Source organism: Theropithecus gelada, chromosome 3 (genome assembly GCF_003255815.1).
Source record: "Theropithecus gelada isolate Dixy chromosome 3, Tgel_1.0, whole genome shotgun sequence".
Taxonomy (NCBI): Eukaryota; Metazoa; Chordata; class Mammalia; order Primates; family Cercopithecidae; genus Theropithecus; species Theropithecus gelada.
In genome coordinates, this window is record NC_037670.1 from 51,185,855 (window position 1) to 51,208,661 (window position 22,807).

General features: G+C 57.0%; 1 protein-coding gene across 5 annotated transcripts in view; it reads right to left on the reverse strand.

Moving 5' to 3' along the window:
- Positions 1-22,807, reverse strand: part of MAD1L1 (mitotic arrest deficient 1 like 1) — a 414,534-nt gene that overhangs the window by 156,798 nt on the left and 234,929 nt on the right. For 4 of the 5 annotated variants that reach the window (XM_025378819.1, XM_025378817.1, XM_025378816.1 and 1 more), the window contains one exon: positions 8,060-8,148. In XM_025378819.1, the coding sequence (XP_025234604.1) occupies positions 8,060-8,148 (89 nt within the window). Of the gene's footprint in view, positions 1-8,059; positions 8,149-8,275; positions 8,389-22,807 lie in introns of those variants that run through there. The other variant, XM_025378820.1, reaches the window with a different exon arrangement.

Below are 22,807 nucleotides of genomic sequence, written 5' to 3' on the forward strand. Positions count from 1 at the left end.
TAGTTTTTTGTATTTTTTAGTAGAGACGGGGTTTCACCGTGTTAGCCAGGATGGTCTCGATCTCCTGACCTCGTGATCCGCCCGTCTCGGCCTCCCAAAGTGCTAGGATTACAGGCTTGAGCCACCGCGCCCGGCCAGAGGTGTGAGTTCTCAACTGTAAATGTAGATCTGCCCAATTCTCTGTTCATCCCAGCCACTTCTGCATCCTGGGTTTTGAAACTGTTGTTTGGCTCGTATACATGTAGGAGTGCCAGAGCTGGGGGCAGAGTGGGAGTTCTGCCACTGCACAGGCCTGGTGGACACCATCCTGGCACACGCAGAGTGTGGACATGTGGCTGCTCATGAGGGCCGCGGACAGGCGGGTACAAGCTGGGCCCCTAGAGCAGGGAATGTGCACCTGCTCATGAGGGCCGCAGACAGGCGCGTGCGAGTTCACCCCTAGAGCGGGAATGTGCACCTGCTCATGAGGGCCACAGACAGGCGCGTGTGAGCTCACCCCAGAGCAGGAATGTGTACCCGGCACACGAGGGCCACAGACAGGCAGGTGCGAGCTGGGCCTCTGCCTGTCTCGCCAACACCATGGAAGGAGGCATGAAAGGCAGCCCCCAGACTCCCTGCTGCAGGGTGCAGGGAAGGCCCTGCTGAGCCTCTGACATGGGGTCCTGGGGGTTGAAGACCACCCCCTACATCCTGCTCTGCCTCGTTGGTGCCGGGTGGGGTGGAGGCTCCAGTCCCTGCTGGGCACTGCAACACTACTGGACCAGAGAGCCAGAGCTGGGCCTGCCTCTGCCGAGTGGCACCAAGGTCCCTGCCATCAGCCCTGCTGGCCCTGCCCAGCACAGACACGGGAGCAGTGCCAGCTGCCGCAGGCTGGGGCAGGAGACCCGCTCCCCGAGGGACCATGCTGATGCCGCTGGGTGGGGACAGGCCACTCTGCTGGCTTCTGCTTCTGGGAGTGAAGGGCAGGAGCCTGCATGTCACTCTGCACATTCTGCGTAAGATCTCCAGGCTGAGACAGGCCCTTAGGTAAGGCACGGGCAGGGTGCCCCACCAAAAGAGGAGTCCTGCATTGGTGGCACGCTTCCCTGCTCAGCCCCCAGGAGCTGGCAGCACAGGCACCCCCACCAGAGTCACCCAGGCTGAGAGAAAAGACCAGAGGCCCCTTCCAAGGGCTCCCCAGTGGAAGGCCCAGGCGGATTCCGCGGAGAAACACAAGGCAAACGCACCCTGGCACAGGCAGCTGGGACCACCAAACACTTAAGGAAATCATCCAGTAAAAAAGGGGAAGGTCCAGCGCTGGCAGAAACACAGCAACTGAGAGCAACAGAGAACAGGGTTCACCCGGAGAAGAAAACTCTAAAAAGCACCATTATTAACATCAAAGACACAGTGACCCCACTGCCCCCGCGAACACCGACAAGATGTTCCATTGATGCAGGAATCCTCAGAGAACAGAAACCGACTCTCAGGAAATGAAGAGTACGGCAACAAATAAAACAAGAACAGGCTAACAAAGCTGAGAAAATACAGAAGGCAGAACAAAAAGAAGGAAAATAGGATCAAAAAGATTTAAAAGAGAGAAAACTATTTGAAAATCCAACATCCAAATAACAGTTTCAGAAAGAAGACACAGAAAACGGGGGAGAGGAAATAATCAGTGAACAGAGCCAAGAAAGCTCTCGAGAGCGGAAGGGCAGGAGACGCTAGAAGGAAAGGCCCGGAGTGCCCAGGGCAGCGCACAGAGCAGGCTCCGGCCAGAGCATATGGGCAACCTGAGGATGCTGGAGACCACGGGAGGTGGGCAGGCTTTCGGAGAGGAAGAAGCAGGTCCGGGGCACAGGACCCAAGCTGCAGGCCGGACCCCGGCAGCACACCTGCCTTCACTGGCTGTGGTCACTGGCCCCACCTGCAGAGACCAGGCACAGGGGCCGCCGTCGCTACTGGCAGCCAGGCAGTGGGTGGGGGCAGCTCTGGTGGTCATGGGCCTGCTGACAGCGCTGCCCAGCCAGGTGGAGGCGGCTCGCCAGCCTTGTGGGACCTTGTGAAGCTGCTTGTGGGAGGCAGAATGAGGCCACAAAGGCTCCCAAAGTCCCGCCCTGGGCTCCTGATGGGCTGGGCAGTTCATCACCAGCCCCCTTGGGGCCACGCCCTCCCACCTGGGACCACAGCATCTGAGGGTGGCCTTGTTCCGGCTGCAGCTGCCCTTCCAATGGGACCAATCACCTGTACTCCAGACACGGCCCAGCCAGCAGGTTCTCCACAGTGGGCGGCAGGAGCTGCAGACCAGGACAGAACCAGGGAAAACCAGTTCCACTTTCCCAGACTGAACGCTCCCTGGTGGCCTGGGCTGGGCACGGTGAGCTCAAAGATCAACCCACTGCCCTGGAAGCTTGGCAGGCAGTGACTGTCTTTCTGGTTACCTCTATGTGGCTTCAGGAGCGGACTCAGAGCAGCTGTGTTTAATGGAGATTTGTTGGATGACAGATGATAATTTCTACAAAAGAACACTGAAAGTCTAGCACCTGGCCCTCTCTGGAAAGGACACGGGCCTGGGCACTGGGTCCCTGGGGTATGAGTGGAGATCACAGAGCATCCTGAGGACTGGGGACCTCAGATGAGTGGGGTCACAGGTCACCTTGCATCCCCTGAGGCAGGCCGGCGTCTCCAGGGCCCCCAGCACCTCCCAGGACCCAGAAGGCATCGCACAGCCAGGAAGCGAAGGCTGGAGTGTGACTAGCAGGCGCTGGCACAGACAGGCGAGCCTCTGGAATTAACGAGCGTCTAACCAGTTGCTAAATCCACAGGCAACATTCAGGATTTGCTAGACCTGCTATGTGACAGCAGAGAGGACGAGCTCAGATTTGTTCCGGTTGAGAGGGCTCCTCAGCTGCTGCCTCTTAAAAATCCCCACTGACACCCTCTCTAGCTTCTGTGTTGAAAAACGATGCAATGTGATACATGTCATTCACATACAACAAATGGATGGATGTGAAAATGTGGGTGTGCACGTGGGCAAGAGCAGGCGCACATACGTGTGGCTGTGCGTGTGTGTGTGACAACCATCCCTGGTCCTCCTGGGCAGTCAGAGGGGGGTGGGGGGCTGCACCATCCCTGGTGCCCACCGGGCTCCTCTACTGGCCGCCCATGGTTGCTGAGGGCAGAGGGGCTGCACAGGGCTGGGGTGGGGGGGGGGGTGCGGCAGGGCCACGGGTGTCTGCCATGTCTTCCCCTGAACCAACCACTTCAGAAAATGCCCCCTGCGGCCGGGCGCGGTGGCTCAAGCCTGTAATCCCAGCACTTTGGGAGGCCGAGACGGGCGGATCACGAGGTCAGGAGATCGAGACCATCCTGGCTAACACGGTGAAACCCCGTCTCTATTAAGAAATACAAAAAACTAGCCGGGCGAGGTGGCGGCGCCTGTAGTCCCAGCTACTCGGGAGGCTGAGGCCGGAGAATGGCGTGAACCCGGGAGGCGGAGCTTGCAGTGAGCTGGGATCCGGCCACTGCACTCCAGCCTGGGCGACAGAGCGAGACTCCGTCTCAAAAAAAAAAAAAAAAAAAAAAAAAAAAAAAAAAAAAAAGAAAATGCCCCCTGCATGTTTCATGAAAGGCCTGCAGAAAAAGCACTTCACACTCAAGAGGAGGAGGCAGATTAAAAGGAGAAATGGGTTTCATCCAAGGCGGGAAGCCTTTCTCATCTCCTCACCGGCTGCCCAGCCCTCGAGAGCTGCACGGAGAGCAAGATGACAGGGAGGCCTCTGGCCTCAACACTAACGTCTCCTCCCTGGGGAGTGGGGTGGCCACGTGTGCCCGGCATCCGAGACACTCTCCTCAGGGGCGGGGTCTGCAGCTCGCCAGGGCCCCTGTTGTCCCACCCACAAGCCAGAAGGGCTGCCTGTGGTGGTCCCAGGAAAACTAAGCACAAGCTGTGACACACGTGCCCTCACTCAGGACGACGGTGAGGTGCAAATACGGATGCTTCCCAGAGATGCACCGATCCCACTGCAGCCACAACAGGAAACTGAGGCTCGGCAACGCGACCCTGAGAACACTGCATCCGCCGAGGCCGAGGACGGGGTGGAGTGGGGCAGAAGGCCACCCTGCCAGGAGGGGCAGGGACGCCCCAGGAAGGAGGAGCTCTGGAAGAGAAAGCTTGGAATGACGTGTGCTTAGTACACAGAGAAAAATAGCCTGGCCTGTGCCCCGGTTGGGCGGGAGGCCTCACCTGCATGCTCCGCCGAGCCACCTCTCTCCCGAGAAGCTCAGGGAGGCAGCCCGGGCTCCACGGGCTCCCACCGCTGGGCCTGATCGAGTCTGTCACAAAAAGGACCATGTCACCTGGCTTCCCTGTCACTGCACACTCCAAGGCCCTCTCCCAGGTCCATCCAGCAGATCCACTGGCTCCCAAATCCTGACCACGACTGCTGCGTGGCCTGAAGGGGGACTTCCCAAATGGAGCTACGAGGCCTGGCGGGCCGGGAAGGGTGGACGGTGCCTGCCATAGGCCCAGCCCCAGGCTCTTGGCTGCTGCTCCTGGGAGAAGGCCGTGCTGAGAGCTGAGGGCGACCTGCCGGCGTCTCCCCAGTTCCCATGAGTTAGCCACAGAGGCCCTTCTTTCCATCGCTGCTTTCTCCAAACAAAACAGTGGGGACAACAAGCTTTGACCTTGATGTAAAAGATATCAATGATAAAGGCCTTTTCTTACATTGTGAAAATAAACAAACCCCAAGCATACCAGCCCACACAAATCTGACGCCCGCCTGGCCATGCTCCCATCAACTGCAGAACGAGAGGCTCTAGGTGCCAAAAGGCCCAGCAGAAAGCAGAGCGCCATCTCCGAGAGCGGGGAGCCGTGCGGTGCGATGCGCGCTCCTGCGTGGGCAGCCACGGGCCGGGGCACACTGACCTTCCTGCAACCTCCACGGATGCTGGAAGCCACTGACGCAACTCCCCAAATTTAAGTACCTACTCCACCACCTCCCACATGGCTCCTGGGGCCTGGAGCACAGCGTTGGAGACCGCCCTGCCTCGCATGGCATTCAGGACCTTGCAGGGTCAGGCACCGGCCACACCAGCCCAGCACTTCCCGACACGCTGCTATGCACGGCCTCTCCCCCTGCGCCCGCAGAGGCCCTTCTCCATGATGACAAGGCGTGGCCTCTGCTGCTGGTCCCAGCTCCCCCTCTCACAGCAGATACACATCAAAGCCTGTCTGGCACCTCATCCAGCCTTGGCCTTGGTGAGCTACTGACCTGCCTGGGCTTCCCTTCTGAGCCATTCCTTCTGTCTCGCTACACGCCATCCCCTCTCTGCAGCCCCCAGGCCTGCTGCTCGGTGTGGCAAGGGTCTTTCTCCCCAGGCAGGGCTACTCCTGCAAGTCAGGGTGTGTGTGGGAGGCATGTGTTGTTCACCTCTGCACAGGAAAAGCCAACTCCAGCTTCGGAGGGGCTCCCAGCGCTGATGCTTGGCGAGCAGGTGGCGGGGCTGCCCCTCTGCCACTCTCCTCCCCCTCCCCAGGCCCGGCAGCCAGTGCTTTCTCCAGCCACACTCTTCCCCTTGAAGGCCTCCAGTGCCTCCCATCGCTCCTAGGAAAGAGACTGCACACTCACCATGGCCCCCGCCCAGTCTCCAGCTCCCCCCACACCACACCCACGCTTACACACAGCCCCCCATCCCCCACCCGCCATCAATCCGAACACCGCGCACAGACACATTTGCTGGGGGAGACACCCACTGTCGCAAGACCACGTGCACCTCACAGGCTGTAACGACAGAGCCTCTAGGTGAAGAATGGCCCCCAGGTCTCTAAGACAAGGAGATGCTGATGAAGACGGAGAGTACATCAGTGCCTACTCACCACTCCATCAGCCTCGTGCTCGGCCCTAGCGACGCCCACGACACACACTCAGTATCTGAACACTAAACGGCTGAACAGATGGAAACCAAGCCGCTCAGACTCCGGCGGGTGCCACAGAGGGCGATGTGTACGGCACAGCTCATGCGTGAGGAATGCTTCAGAGATGCTGGAGGAACCTCGAATGTAGAAGGCATCGCAGCTGCCATGTGCAGAGCACTTCCTGGGCCTGGGTCAGCATCGCAGCTGCCATGTGCAGAGCACTTCCTGGGCCAGACTAAAGGCATCCCTTTTCCTGCTTTACTCTCAGCAACGCTGAGAAAGGGGGCCATCCACAGGTGAACACCAGAACCCCAGGGTGCGACGAAGCAGAGGCTGCTGCTGCGGGGGGCCCAGGGGCCCACACACCAAAGCTGTGTGGCCAGGGAAGGGCGTCCTCTCCCCACCGCCACCCCCATCTCACTGCAGGGCCATTTGATGTCCCCTAGAACTGTCTCAGTCCCCTCTTCTCAGTTCCTCTGATGACCAGGAGAAACCCTGGATGCCCAGGGCCTGGCCTGCTGCAGACACTCAGAGCAGAGGAGTGGCCAGTGCAGGAAAGCCATGGCGTCCTGCCACCCCACCCTGTGCCCACAGTCACTGCCTCCCACAGTGGGTTCTAGCAGGACACCCCACCCTGTGCCCACAGTCACTGCCTGCCACAGTGGATTCTAGCAGGACACCCCGCCCTGTGCCCACAGGCACTGCCTCCCACAGTAGATTCTAGCAGGACACTCGGGTGGCCACACAGCCACGTTCAATCCACAGTGGAAGTGGCAGTGCCAATACAGGCACTAAAGCAGAGCCAGGAGCTCCACCTGTATCTCCCTGGAAACCTCTTGCCTGAGGATCCTGACGGGTCCACAAGCCAGGGGGAGAGGAAGAGAGCTTTAGAAAAGCAGCCTGGCCTGCAGACCCTGGTCTAGGGACGCGGTGTGCAAGCAGGAGCTGGGGTGAGGGCACCCCAGGACAGGGCGGTGGCAGAGAGCTGGCAGCATGTCTGAAGCGCAGCCCAAGGGCTGCTGGACACGCCCGGCTGCCGCACTGCCTGGGCTCTGCTCTGAACCACACTCCGGGGCAGCCGTCTCGGCACAGCACTGCCACACAGCCCCTGTGGCTGCGGACCCGGCTGCAGCACCACCCCGTGATGGAGGACCTGCTCCCTTCTGAGCGTCGGGACACTGAAAGGCCCCCGCTGTCAGCGCTGGCTGGAGAAGGGCTGCTGAAGAAAGGCCCACACCAGCAGAGATGAGCGTCCCTGTAGAGAGGAACCTACGCGCATGGGATGTGACTTATACAGAAAAGCCCTTCCAGGAAGGCAGCAGAGAAGCAGGACTTCACTCCAGCCACCAACGGGGGAGCACACAGAGAAGGCCACAGGCTGGAGAGAGGGGACAGGAGGCGGCCACAACATGTCTCCTGCACTCCCCTCCTCTGGAGGTGGCACACCTGAGCACGCGCACCTCCCCGCTGGGGACACACCTGAGCATGTGCACTTCCTTCCTGGGGGACACACCTGAGCACGCGCACCTCCCGCTAGGGGACACGCCTGAGCACGCGCACCTCCCCGCTGGGGACACACCTGAGCACGCGCACCTCCCCGCTGGGGGACACGACTGAGCATGTGCACTTCCTTCCTGGGGGACACCCATGAGTGTGCCCACCTCCCCTCCCCTGGCAGGACACACCTGAGCACATCCGCCTCACTCACCCAGGATACACCTGGGCACGTCCACTTCCTCCCCTGCGGGACACACCTGGGCATGTCCACTTCCTCCCCCGCGGGACACACCTGGGCATGTCCACTTCCTCCCCCGCGGGACACACCTGGGCACATCTGCCTCCCCCCACCCAGGACACACCTGGGCACGTCCACTTCCTCCCCCGCGGGACACACCTGAGCGCGTCCACTTCCTCCCCCACGGGACACACCTGGGCATGTCCGCCTCCTCTCTGGGGGACACACCTGGGCATGTCCACTTCCTCCCCTGCGGGACACACCTGGACATGTCCGCTCCTCTCTAGGGGACACACCTGGGCATGTCCGCTCTTCTCTGGGGGACACACCTGGGCATGTCCGCTCCTCTCTAGGGGACACACATGGGCATGTCCGCTCCTCTCTGGGGGACACACCTGGGCATGTCTGCTCCTCTCTGGGGGACATACCTGAGGGTGTCCACCTCCTCTCTGGAGAACAGGAAGCTCTGTTCGGCAGAACTGGACTGAGACTTTAGCATCTTCAGCTCCATCTCCAGCTAGGAGAAAGCAAAGGACAGAGGGTTAGCCGACGTAAGTGCACCCAGGTGTGTGGGGAACTCCCGCCCAGGCCCCCGAGACCGCCCCTGGCAGCACCCCCGCCCTGGGCCGGGAGCTGGGGGAGACCTCTTTCCCAGAAGCCTGAAGCTGCCAGGCCATACAGCACTCTAACTTTGCAAACTCAAGTTCTCTCACTTTTTTGGCACTTGTGTCTCCTGAGTAGCAACAGATGCATAGGCTCCCGGCGGCGTGTGTGGGGCAGATGTGAGAGTCTCTGGGGAGGGGACACACAGCTGGGGAGAGAACACGCTTCAACGCTGCCGTCCGGTTTGGTTTAACAGCCACCAGCCGTCATTTATTCTGCTACTTCCAGTTCCTCCACAGAACAGCGTGAGATGCTGCATCGCCCTGGAGGGAGCCTGGATTCTTCTTCTTCTTTTTTTTTTTTTAAAGAGACAGAGTCTCGCTCTGTCGCCCAGGCTGGAGTGCAGTGGCACAATCTCGGCTCATTGCAACTTCCACCTCGCAGGTTCAAGCAATTCTTCTGCCTCAGCCTCCCGAGTAGCCGGGACTACAGGTGCATGCTGCCACGCCTGGCTCATTTTTTGTATTTTAGTAGAGATGGGGTATCACTGTGTTCCCCAGGCTGGTCTCGAACTCCGACCTCAGGTGATTCACCCGCCTTGGCCTCCCAAAGTGCTGGGATTACAGGTGTGAGCTGTCGAATCCGGCCAGGAGTGTGGATTCTAACCTGCCCCTACACACCTGGGGTGGGAGGCGTCGGGGGCAGCAGACGGTGGGGAGGCCAGGAGCCAGAACCGACTGCAGGTTCAAGGAAGAGCAGGGCACAGATGGGGCCTGGTCAGGCAGGCTGGCGCAGGCTGAGGGGCTACGTGGGCACCAGCTCCAGGCTCTGGGGGTGCTAAGGGAGGCCCACCCAGAGACGCCCCTCACCACTCCTGGGGTGTCTCACGGACAGGATCCGATGGGCTCAGGGAGGTAAATCCTGCCCCTGGCCCAAGTCAGAACCTTGTTCCCGCCAGTCCTAACCCACTCCAAAGCCCGGCTCACCCCACCATGAAGGGAGGAGATAGGGCAGCGTGGCCTCAGGGAGGGGAAGGGAGGCGCCAGCAGGTGCGAGGGCAGCCGGAGGCCCCCAGCAGTGGGGCTGCAAAGCCTGCCAGACACCCAGGTGGGATGATTCAAGGGCGATAACACCCTCTGGGCTGGGGGCCAGAGGAGCCTGGGAAAAAGGGCACGGGGAGGGGGTGTGTGCACAGCGTGCAAGGGGGCAGGATATGCTAATTGCCCTGATCTAGTCACCATACATTACATATACTGAAACATCACTATGTACCCCATAAATATGTACAATTATGTGTCCATTAACAAGAAAGACCCACAGTTCAGACGACAAACACAGAAGCCCATGCCCTGAGCAGCCTCTCCCCAACTTCCAACCCCAGCACCCCAGGCCCCCGACTCTCAGCCAACCAACGTTCTGAGGTTTGAGCATATGTTCCTTCCAGAGGCTGCTGGTGTGCAAGCCAGCAACATGTCTATGTTCTTCCTCCCACCACACTTTATTTTAATAAAAATGGTAAGATGTCCTACACTTTATTTGGTACTTTGCTTTTTTCACTATATATATACATATAAATATATATATGTGTGTGTATATATATATTTTGAGACAGAGTCGCTCTGTCGCCCAGGCTCCAGCACAGTGGTGTCATCTCGGCTCACTGCAGCTCCTGGGTTCAAGCAATTCTCCTGCCTCAGCCTCCCAAGTTGCTGGGATTACAGGTGCATGCCACCACACCCGGCTAATTTTTGTATTTTTAGTAGAGATGGGGTTTCACCATGTTGGTGAGGCTGGTCCTGAACTCCTGACCTCAAGTGATCCACCTGCCTCAGCCTCCCAAAGTGCTGGGATTGCAGGTGTGAGCCGCCGCGCCTGGCCTTTTCTTCTACTTTCTAACTTATCTTTGTATATGTGATTTTAAATTTTTGTTTCCCGCCCCCTTCGCTAAATTCCGATCGACAGCAGTAGTTCTCAGTTGATTCTCTTGACACACAATCTTATCAGCAGCAAAGAGGGACAATTTTCCAATTTTCCTCCTCCTTCGCAATATGGAAACCTTGCGTTTCTTTCGCTTGTCTACTTTGGATGACTAGTGTCTCCAGAATAATACTAAATCGCAGTTGTGATACTGGACATCCTTAGGTGGCCTGTGGCTTCACTGGAGCCGAAGCCAGCACTCTCTCATTTACAGCATGTCATCTTTTGCTTCAAATAGGTATTTCCTATCATGCTGAGAAATTACCCATATATTCCTATTTTATTAAGAGTTTTTAATCAAGGCTGAATGTTGGATTTGGTCAAATGCCTTTTCAGCAAATATGAAGAGGGTGTTCTATAAATTGATACCTTAAAATCAAGCTGACAGGCTGGTCCTGGAATAAACCCTACTACATATGGTGTATTTCAACCTGCTGAGTTTCACTCCTGACATGTTAACACTGACACTGACGCATGCATGCGTGCGCATGCACACACACGCCCACACGCCCACCCAGACATGCACACGCACGCCCACACACCCACCCAGACATGCACACGCACGCCCACACGCCCACCCAGACATGCACACGTACGCCCACATGCATACACACACAGGCTTGTAAGGCCTTTACAGTTGTTGGTGTCAATACAACACTCACTTCCAGAATGCCTTCCCTTCCTTTTCCCACAGTCTGAACTGGTTTACACAGTGTTCAAAGTATCTGCACTTCACAAATCTGGTAGAATTTTCCCATGAAACTGGCTTGGCCTGATGCATTTTCTGTTTCTTTCCTTTTGTGGTGGGGGAGAGCAGCCATGGCAATGTTGGGACAACGGTTTTCTACAATAATTGGTCTGTTTAAAATTTCTCTCTCTTCTGGAGTTGGGATCGATAGATAACATTCCCCTAAAAAGTTATTCATTTCCTACAGATTATTATTAAAATAGAATTGAGATATAATTCATAATTCTTTTTATAGAATTCAGATAAGACTCATAATTCTTTTCAATTTTTTAATTTTTCCTTTTATTTTCTTTCCCATCGAGGTATATATAATTTACACGCAGTAAAGCGCTCAATCTTATGTGCACAGCTTGATGGCTTTTTACACACGTCTACACCTTCGTATCCACCATCCAGGTCAGGACACAGAATTCTCAGCATGCCCGAACGCTCTGGCAAGCTCCTCTTCAGTCAATAGCTCGGGTAATTAGTCTTGTTTCTTATTTTGGATGGTGATACTTTCTATCAATTTTTTATTAGAACTGTGAATAATTCATATGTTTTATTGGTTTTATTTCAAATAACAGGTATTTGGACTTATTTATTATTTCTACCATTTTTCACTTTCCTGTTAACTTCTGCTTTGATCTTTACAAATTCCTACCTTTTTGTTTCAATAAGGTTTATTTTCCTTTTGTTCTCTGACTTCTTGGGTTGAAGGTCTCATCCATATATTTACATGCTTTCTTGCTGAATGATAAAAATATTTAAACTTGTGAATTTAGATGGTTCCCACAGGCTCTGATGAGAAGTGTTTTCATGACAATTATTTTCTAGATTTTATGCACTTTTGAACTGTAATTCTTTGAACCAAGAATTGTTTAAGACAAAGTGTTTTGTTCTGTTTGGGTTTTGTTTTTTAATTTCCAAGTGTTAGGAGCTTTTTTTTCCCCTGATTTTGTTCTTGATTTCACATCACACTGCAATCACAAGAAGTTGTATTAGTTCTACTCATTTTAATTTACAAAGGCTTTCTCTATTACCGAAGACACAATTAATCTTTGTGAATGTTGTTTTCTATGCGTTCCTTTAACATGAGTATATTCTCTAATTTTGGGGATCTGGGTTTTATGCACATCTATATTTTTCTGTTTTTTCCATTATTCTTTGCCCACTTGATATATTGCAGATGAGGACATAAATTCTGCTACGGGCGTCTCTGACAATTTCCCCGTGAATCTCTCCTCATTTCTGCTTTTCCCAACAGCGGTGACACGTTATTTGGCTAACCCACCTGCACCTCGCTGTGAAAAGCGCCCACCTTTGTTTCCAAGCGGCTTCCGGCCTGAACTCACACTGCATCGAGATCACAGCTCCTGCTTTCCAGGTTCATGTCACCAGGATGCCTTTGCTTCCCGTATTTTCCAACGTTTGGTTTTGCTTTGCAATCCAATCAGGAAGTCCTTTCCTTTTAATAGGAGAGTTTAGTCCATCTATAACTTGATTTGTGTCTATTTCTGTTGTATTATGTTGTTATGCTTTCGATTTCAGAGCTTTTACATCTACGTCATTCTGTGGCCTTTTTAATCTAGTTTACTTTTTTGCGTGTAATTCTCTCGAGGCTTAGAAAAGTGTGCGTGTTTTACCCTGGTTGCTTTTATAATTCAGTTTTGTTTCACACCTATACTTTCCCACTAGACAGTACCTACTGTATCTCCTATGTTCAGCGCCTAACTAGTCAGATATATCACCCTCACTGTTTATACAGTCTGTGATGGTTCATTCCATGTGTCCACTGAACAGGACCTGGGGTATTCAGATCAAAACTCTTTCTGGGTGTGTCTGGGAGGGTTTGTGGAAGAGATCAGCATTTGAATCGGGGACTCAGCAGACTGCCCGCTGCACCATGGGCAGGCCTCCTCCAACCCCTTGAGGCCTGAATGGAATGAAAACTGGAGGAGGCCAGCGTTCCTCCCCTGCCTGCCTGGCGGCCTTAGCAGGGCAGCTCCTGTTTTCTGCCCGGGACTGGGGTTTCCACCACAGGCTCCGCCGGTTCTCACGCCTGCAGAACTGGACTGGGCGCAGCACGGGCTCTTTCAGGTCTGCTGTGCGCAGATGCAGACCACGGGATCCCGGCTCCATGGCCAGGAGCCAGGCCCTCACAGTCACTCTCTTGGGACAGACCAGTCTACTGCACCTGGTGCTCTAGGGAGCCGAACACGCAGCTCCATCCATTCTCCGCACCTGATACTACCTTTAGATGGTGTGTTTGTGTCTTCGGCTCTCAACAGCGAGGATGCCATCCTCATGTTCTCTCCTCCCTCTGCCGTCCTGACACTTCTTTTTGAATATATGACATGTAGCAGTTACATTTCCCAGCTTCCACATTCACTTCATCTTCCAGTTCAAGAGATGGAACTCTTGCTGCAGGTTCTTTACGTAGTTTTTCCCATGATTCACCTCCCTGTGCATCCGGTCACCTTCCTTCCCGTGCTGCCCCGTCTCCCGCCCCAAGACCCTCCGGGTTCCGTCTCACGCACCCCCCGGCCTCACCGTCTCTTCTTGGAGCATATGCGTTCCACCAAGCTTCACAGACTCTAACACCTCGTTAACTTATTTCTTGGCAAAATGTCTGGATACAATTTTCATCTGCTCAGTGTCCACCGTTTTTCTGTGAAACTTTTTCTGCCACTTGTTTTTCTTCTTTTTCTCCTTTGCTCTTACACAAATGCAGGCAGTGACCTTTACTGCTCACTGCTGAAGATGAGTTTTATTGAATCCGGCTCTGTGCACAGGTTCACAGTGGGGAAGGACAGGCCTGCTTCCTTTTATCTGAAATCCAGTAACAGTTCTGCTGTGAGTCCAATCAGCCCCCAGTAGCTCCCTCTGGCAGGAAAGAAAGGACGCTGTGAGTTTTCCTAAGAGCAAATGTTCTCTCTGCCACAGATGCGGCTTCAAGCACATGAGATGCACTTGTGTGACCCCTCAGCTCAGCACCAACCTCTGCTGCGGCTTGGGACCATGCGCCAGTCCAGGGACCCCTGTTCCAGCTGCCACCTGGCCCCACCACCGCGAAGCCAGGGTCAGGCGCTGCCTCTCGCAAGGGCTCCTGCCAGCAAGGCAGTTCTACTCGGCGGCTCCCTCACGGAGCTCTCTCCACCGGCACTGCCCCAGGCTTCCCCGGGGATGTGTCTGCTCACTGCACTCTCCTGCGCCATGGGCTGCCTGCCTCCGCCTGGGGCTTGGTTTGCAGCTGCATTTCTGTTTTGTCAAAATTTAAGTGCCATTTTGGTTTTCATGCTTCTTGTTATTTGTGGATGATTTCCAGGAAACAACGGGGAAATGCTGACGTATGCCACAATGTTCAGAGCAAAAATCAAGCCCTTTTATTTTAATGTGTAACCTTAGACTCACAACTAAGCTCCCGACTATATTCTCACAGCAGCCAATGCCTGCCCCTCGAGCCTGTGCCCGACACCCCCAGCCATGCTGCAGGTCCTCCACCCACCCTGCACCTCCCCACCAGGCCGGCTCTCGCCGCGACATCCCCCTCCAGGCCCATGGCACAGGACAATAGCCACAGAGGGGCAGACCCACAACCCAAGTCCACAGGTCACCTTCCACCTACACCCCCGCTCCCATCCGCCATTGAGATCCAACTGAAATGCCACCTTCCCCACAATCTGTCCTGGTAGCTCCCTCACCCCTCCCCTGCCAGCCAGAAGTGCCCACTCCAACTCCTCTGTGGCCGCGCCCGCTACTCCACCACACCACACAGTGACTGGGCACATGACTCTCCTCCCCACTGGATGGGGCGTTCCCTGGAGGAGACGAGGCAACCATGTAGGGCCCCGTTGCCAGCACAGAACCTGGCACACAGTCGGTGCTTGGGGGGCACACGGGTGGGTGGACGATGGGCACGGATGCAGCGACGGCCACTTCCCGGGCATGTCCAGTGTGTGTGCGACCGAGCGTGGAATGGGGAGGCACTGGGGTGGGCCAAAGCAGCCGGGATGAGGCAGAGGGAGCTGCCCATGCTGAGCAGACAAGACCTACAGTCGGCTCTACTGTCCACCGATTTGAGAAGCTGTGTAGACATATCAGTAGTTAAAAGCAGGAAAGCCATTGGGGAGTGGGGAAAGAGGCAGGTGGGGAAGAGCAAACGTGAGGATGGTCCTGGGGTGCTCTTGGCACCAACTGCAGCTCCCTTGCCCGGCCATCAGGCCCGCGTGGCAGGGCCATGGCCGCCCAGCAGCCCCGGCTCCACATCTTTTCTCCTGGGGACCCGGCAGCCGAGAGGGGAGGGTGCAGAGGGTTCCTTGTGAGGACCCGTGGGACCCACTGGCAGGGCGCAGGCCCAGGGCAGCAGCAGGTCACTCACGGGCACCTGTGCCTCCAGCCCTCGCCGTGACGACGGGCATACCACCTCCTGTCCCTGGGTGGGAAACCTGGGCTCCCGGGCACGGGACCAGGTCTGAAGCTCCGACCTCCAGGGCAGCCTACAGCCTAGGGAGGAGGTTGAGCTGGCAGGAAGTCAGGCAGGCTCCTAGGAGGCAGCCTCACTGAGGACCTGTAGAATACATACTCGTAGCCAGGGCAGGCCCACGAGAGGCAAGGAGCGGCAGAAGGCCCATGAGGGCGGGGAGACCCAGAAGGAAAGGAGTAGCAGGCAGACGGAGCAGTGTGCGGAAGCACAGGCAGGAAGGTGGGATCCAGGAAGAGGGCACTGGGGACAAGGAGAGAGCCCTGCTAAACGCTTCCCAACACGGGGGAGAGCCCGTTCATTATTCATCCAAAGGTCACAGAGCAAGACTCACCTCTCACACCTCCCAGGGGCAACTCTGCCCCTGCATCGGGCGGCGCACACAGCAGCCTGGCCATCCACTATTCAGGCTTTGCACACAGCAGCCCGGCCGTCCCCCGATCAGGCGGCAGAGAGCAGCCTAGCCGTCCACTATTCAGGCTTTGCACACAGCAGCCTGGCCGTCCACTATTCAGGCTTTGCACACAACAGCCCGGCCGTCCCCCGATCAGGCAGCACACAGCAGCCCAGCCGTCCCCCATTCAGGCGGCACACAGCAGCCCGGCCGTCCCCACCACAGGGACCTGAGGCCCAGCCACTTTGTGGAGCGCCCAGCCTACCAGACTTTAGGCACAGACAGATCAGGGCCCCGCTAGTGCAGCGACAGGGCAGGGAAGCCCTCCACAGCCAGGCTTGGGGACAGGATGCTACTCTGGGCCCGGCCCAGGCACAGAGCGCTCGGTACCTAAAACCTTGTTTTCTGCGTTTACTCCCTCATGCCTGTGTTGTGGTGGCTGTGAAGTGGTGGCACAGTCCCTGACAGACTCTCCGGAGGACCCGGCCACACTCCAGGGTGGCCCAGGCGCACAGCATGGCTGCAGAGGGCAGCGCCATGGGCCAGTCCCTGACGGACTCTCTGGAGGACCCAGCCGCAGTCCAGGGTGGCCCAGGCACACAGTGTGGCTGCAGAGGGCAGCGCCACGGGCCAGTCCCTGACGGACTCTCCGGAGGACCCGGCCGTACTCCAGGGTGGCCCAGGCACACTGTGTGGCTGCAGAGGGCAGCGCCACGGGCCAGTCCCTGACGGACTCTCCGGAGGACCCGGCCGCACTCCAGGGTGGCCCAGGCACACAGTGTGGCTGCAGAGGGCAGCGCCACGGGCCAGTCCCTGACGGACTCTCCGGAGGACCCGGCCGCACTCCAGGGTGGCCCAGGCACACAGTGTGGCTGCAGAGGGCAGCGCCACGGGCCAGTCCCTGACGGACTCTCCGGAGGACCTGGCCGCACTCCAGGGTGGCCCAGGCGCACAGCGTGGCTGGGGAGGACAGCGCTGCAGGCAGACTTCTTGGGAAGGGCCATGATCCCACGGCAAGAGCCTGGACGACGGGATTCCCAGCCAGGGCTGCCTTCCAGGGGCCCTGAGTGTGCTCCGGGCAGTCCTAGCACTGAGCCTGTCTGTGGAAATGGTTCTCTCTGGCCACGCCCTGTGCCCGCACCAGGCTGCAGGAGGCAGGGCCATGTATGCCTGGCCCCTCTATGCCCCTTTCCAAGGCCCACAGATGGCCATCTCCTCCCTGACAAGGCTCTGATGCCCAGCAAGACTGAGAGCCCTTCCTGGGCTGCCCCACAGGGGCCTCTCATATCATGTACCTGAGAAGGGTCTAGTATCTAGAACACATGAAGACTCTCACCACTAACCAACAAAACCCATTTACAAAGCAGGCACTGGATGGGACAGACGCTTCTCCAGAGAAAACAAACGTGGGGCCAATAAGCACAGAGTGAGCAGCTCGGGACCACCGGCCTCAGGGGAAGGCAAACGAAGCCCACAGGAGCCACTTCACACCCGCCAGGATGGCTCTACTGAAACATGGAAAATAGCAGGCACCAGGGTCACTTCTCTCACGCCCAAGAGTGTTCATCTGTGTCCTCTTACTTATGATTAGTCTGGCTAGAGACTTATCAATTTTATCTCACAGAAACAGATTTTGGTCTCATTTACGGAATTCAACTGTATGTTTGACTGAGACGAAGCAACCTGTTGATTTCAGGTGAGGCCAACAGGGAGAGGGGAGCAAAAAGCCGGGCATGGGCTGGGAGCCCTCAGGGTGGAAGCCACCTCACCCTGGAAGACGGAGCTTGCACAGCAGCATGTGCGCTGCCCAGACCCAACCTGGAACAGGAGTGGGGACCCTAGGAGAGCAGCCTGAGAGCAAGTACAGACATCCTGGCAGCAGCTCCAGCCTCAGTGTGGACCAGCCTCAGTGTGGCCCAGCCTCAGTGTGGAGCAGCCTCAGTGTGGACCAGCCTCAGTGTGGAACAGCCTTAGCACAGGCTGGCTTCAGCACGGACCAGCCTCAGCATGGCCTGGCTTCGGCATGGCCCGGCCTCAGTGTAGTCCGACGGGCCCCGTGTCCTTCTGCCTACAAGGTCCGTCCCTCCTGGAGTGCAGGTCTGGCCTGCCAGATCCACTCACAGCCCCAACCTGCATGCAACATTAATGCTAATAGTCCTTGTGGCAAACTCACTAGTGCAGCATAGCCTTTAGGAAGAGACCTTGCATTCGGTTTAATTTGGGAAGATGCAGGGTGTGCTCCCAGGGGCCTTCCCTAATGCCACAAACTAACAACAAGAGGAGAAGCTGGGTAACTGCCCCCACCGCAATTCTAATTCACAAGGCTACTGCTGAGTGCCAGAGTGAGGGCATCCACACACACAGGCACCCGCGCCGCCTCATCGCCCATTCATGTGGCATCCCTGAGTCTCAGCTGCACCCCTTACCCCCTGTGGTAGTGAGGCTGAGGCCCAGAGCCTCACAGAGTTCTGGCTGCGAGGTGAGGGCCTGCATCCCAGGGCTCCCGGGGCTGATTCGGGCAGAGGCCCCGGGTCTCCAAGAGATGAGAGGGTGCTGAGGTCAGAGCTGGGCATCTGGGTCAGAGGCCAACTTTCTGGTCAGCTCTGCACCCTCCGGCACCGGGAAGGCTTCTGGAGTGGCGCGGCTTCCTGAGGAGGCCTGGGGGGATCTTAAGTGGAGTCCACTCCCTAGTTTCCTTTCCAGCCTGGAGGAGACACAGGCACTACGGGCTGCGGGCAGCCCTGTTGCTCACCCAGCCATTTCCTCGTGAGCACAGCTGGGTGCCCTAGCTGGGAAATGCTTTCTCCTCAGAAAAAAGCAGCCCAGCCGGCGGGCATGTCCCAGCCGAATGTTTGCCAGAGGCCACCATCATTTCTCAGGATGACTCCTCAGGCAGCGCCCCTGGGACCAGGCCACTGCAGAGCCAGAGCAGCTGTGCTCGGAGGAACCGGGGCCTCACCACCAGGGCTGCGGTGTGCCCTGGGCCACCATTGCTGGCCTCACAAGCACCACTGGGCACCTGAGCACCTGTCCCACCAGAGCCCCACTGCTCTGACTGCCAAGCTGGATATCCTGCTCTGTTTACACTCACGGAGGAGTGTTGGGAAGCCAGATGGGTGGTGTCTGTGCATGTGGCTTCCAAGGGCTCTAGAACCTTCGCTGGGATCACTGAGGCTGCCTCCTCAACAGGGCAGTTGTTAACACTGGGAAGGAGGCACAGGTGTCAGAAACCTTTTGAAGATGGCAACTGCTCTCTGGAGAAAAACGCATGCATGTAACAGAAATGCGTATGCAGCTGCAAGGGCTTCACGGAGAACTGAGTTCCTGCCCCGGGATGCTGGATAAAGAGCCCCTGCTTAGAAAAAAGCCTGAATTTGAACGCTCTCCCTACAGAAAGGGCCTCCCTCCCTCCTATCAGCTCCAATCCTACATCTGCCTTTGTAGGACATCTGAGGCCATCTCCTGTCCCTGTGAAGCCTCTCACTGTGGAAGTTAACTCTGCTGGGGGAGCTTGGGGAAGGCTGTCTGCCAGAGCTGCTGGCTGCATCACAGGCAAAAACAAGCCCCCAGGCGGCCCAGTTCAAGGGAAAGTCCCAGTGTCTCCAGAACAGGCAGAGGCGAGGAGGGCATGGGCTCCACGTCAGGGAGGCAGGCGGCAGGGGCGGGGCAGGTGCCGCCACTGTGGGCCTGAGGCCCGAAGGGCATCAGCTTATGGAAGATACTTGTAGCTGAGAAAAAGCTAAGCCAGAAAGGGCCACTGCGGAGACACGAGAAGTTTAAATCACAGGAAAATGCTTTGTACTTAGGATGAGGGTAAGATGTTTCCCCTATACGGAATTACTCCCATAATTTTTCAAGATAAATGAACCAATTTCCTTTCTTGTGGTTATTGTAGACTAAATCTTTCTAAGTTTCGTGGAGTGGAATGCACGGGGGACTTCACTGCTCTGAGTCTGAAGTGCCCACCTTCTCCTCATCCCCACCCCCAACGCCCAAAAGAGGCTCCCATGGGTCATGTGGCAAGTGTGCAGCCAGCAGCAACATGCAAGTGATTGGGATTCTAAACCACCCAGGAATAACCCTAGTAAGCAGTGGGCAGGACCCACAGTGCAGGGAGGGGAGAGGGCTTCTGGGGGATCTGCACTGTGGCGAGCTTGCCTTTCCATGTCAGTCCGCAGACCAAGGCCATCCAAGAGGACTGGCAGAACCTTGGCAAGCTCCCTCTGAAGTTTACTGGAAAAAACCTTGGAGAATCTCTAAGATAATTCTGAAAGAGAAAATAACACAGAGGTCACGACGTATCAGACACACTCTGAGGCTCTGCTAGCTCACACACTGTGGCACTGGCCCAGACAGAAAACAAGCTTACACGTTCCCTCTGCACTGAGATTTTCTTCTGGTTTTTTGGAGGAGAAGCAGGGATCCAAATCCTCTACAACCAAGGCCCTGACATTATGCCTGAGAAATCTATTTTCTGGGCTAAGAACACATCTTCTCAGCCTACTATTCCTAAAATGCAGATGATCCTTCCAAGGTAATGACATTAAATCACCAGCATCTTCTCATAAGATCTTTGGAAACTGGGAAAAACTGAAAAGGCTGGGTGCTCACACTGGGAAAGGGGACAGAGGGAAGACGAAGTGTCCCCGTCCCACCTGTCCCTGCTCAGCCCTCGGCAGATGCTTTAAAACCCCAGCTGAATACCTGGCCCTGGGCTAGTGCTGGAGCCCCAGAAAGCCCTGGGGTCCCGCCCTGGTGGATTTCACAGACGGCCTGATACGAGGAAGCCCCCTGCAATCGCACTGGCCACAGGGTCTGGGGTCAGCCTGCCTGGGTGTGAACCCTGGAGCACCCTCTGCCACTGCCTGTTCGAACACGGGCAGGTCACTCATCCTGGCTGCACCTGTTCCTTGTCTGAGCATCTGGGGCCACAACCAGCTTGTGGGTTTGCTGCCAGGGTCGCAGTGGGAGAATCTGTGTAAACAAGTGTGCCCACGTGACACGGTGAGCACCAGCGCACACTGGCTTCGCATGTGCCACCGCCACGCCCAGGGCAGCACAGTGATGGCGGTGATGGTGAGGGTGCAGGCCCCGTGTGGGCAGGGAGGGAAGAGCATGTCTGCGATGCAGGGGCAGCGGCAGCGGTCCAGCTCGGTTCCCAGGGATCCTGAGGCTCCGCTAGACTGAAAAGACGTCCTCGGAGCAGGAGTAGCACAGAGATTGTTTGAAAGGGCATGAGAAGATGCGCTCAGAGGGCGGGGACGTCACTGTGGGCAGGGCAGGCCTATCAGGCACTGAGGGACCAGGCAGAGACCACCCAGTAGGAGGATGGGGCAGGGCAGGGAGCGCCCACTGGGTCTCACACAGCAGGAAGGAGGTGGGCCCGTGCACGGACTGTGTGCTCCCGCTCCCATGCTGAAATCCTAGGAGGGAGCCCAGGGGAGGTGAGGAGGCCATGGGGCAGAGCCTCAGGGAGGGGACTGGCACTCTCATAAAAGGGACCCCAGAGCCCCCTCGCGCCTCCCACCGTGGGAGGACACAGTGAGAGGGCGCCATCTGGAACCAGGCAGCCTCAGCAGACACCAGACTCGTCAGTTCCCGATCCTGGACTTCCAGCCTCCAGAACTGTGAGCAACAAACATCTGCTGGGGTTTTGTTTTATTTTATTTATTTTTTAAATAGAGATGAGGTCTCACTCTGTTGCCCAGGCCAGTCTTGAACTCCTGAGCTCAAGAGATCCACCCGCCTCCACCTCCCAAAGTGCTGGGATTACAGGCGCGAGCCACTGCGCCCAGCCAACATCTGCTACTTTAAGCAGCTTGGTCTGTGGTGCTCTCGTGAGGGCAGCTGAATAGACAGATGCACAGCCACAGGGTCTCTGTTCCCTCAGACAATGGCCTGGAAGAGGCGCTCAGCAAGTGCCTGAATGCAAGAGGCATTTAGAGCAAAGGTTGTTCCACGTGACACTTGCTGTGGGCCAGCGATTCCTTCCGCTCTGTGGAGGAGCCTCGGGGCACGCACTGAGGATGAGGCTGGAGCAGGGAAACCTGAGCTGACCAATGGGCAGCGAGCCTGGAACCAGCCCCGGGGCTGCTGAGGAAGATCAGGCCCCTGTTCTCACCCAGAATCGCTTCCCAGAACAGCCTGGATCTTCCCAGCACGTGAACTCACTTAGCTTTGTGAGACTCCAGGGAGGCTCCCCCTTCCTCTCTCCACCCTAAGGAACAGGCAGTGAAGCACCTGCTGGTGGCCACACAGCAAGAGAGGCGACAGGTGTGGCTGCGGGAAGGGACCAGTTGTGTGGGACGCAAGGGTGGGCGCAGGAGCCCCAGGAGGGGAGGGAGGGTCCCGGCCTGTGTGGGAGAGAAGGGTGGGTGCAGGAGCCGCAGGCGGGGGCCCAGGAGAGGCCGCCTCCAGGGTTGGAGGGGAGGAGAGTCAGCTGAGGACACAGTCTCAGACCTTGAGCCATTCCCCAGACCTGCCCCAGACACATCCCTGGCCCCAAAGAGCCTCTCCAAGCTCAGGACACCTGCACACCAGGGCACGTGGGGACACACATGCTGGTGCAGTGTTAACTGAATGTTCTGCCAGGAATCAGGAGGCTGCCACCAGCCACAAAGAACCCCAGTACCAGCAGCGAGCCCCTGCAGCATGCCCCACACACGAAGCACTCTGGTCAGAAGTAGGGCTCAGTCATGCAGCAGGATGGATCCAGAAGGTGAAATGAGGCACTGTCAGTTCCCAAACCAGGAGGCTCTCATGATCACTCATCTGGAGGCACTGGCCATGCTGGTGGATGTGACTAGACAGATTCCGGGCAGGGCACAGCCACGAGGACTGGCACTGAGGAGGGGCTCACAGCTGTCTGGTCGATCCTCAGTATCAGCACCAGTGAGGACAGAGGCACCAACCACGTCTCCCATGCGTGTGGGGCCCTGCAGGTCTACATACGGCTCCTGGGTGTGCAGGGTCCCCCCGGGTCTACACACGGC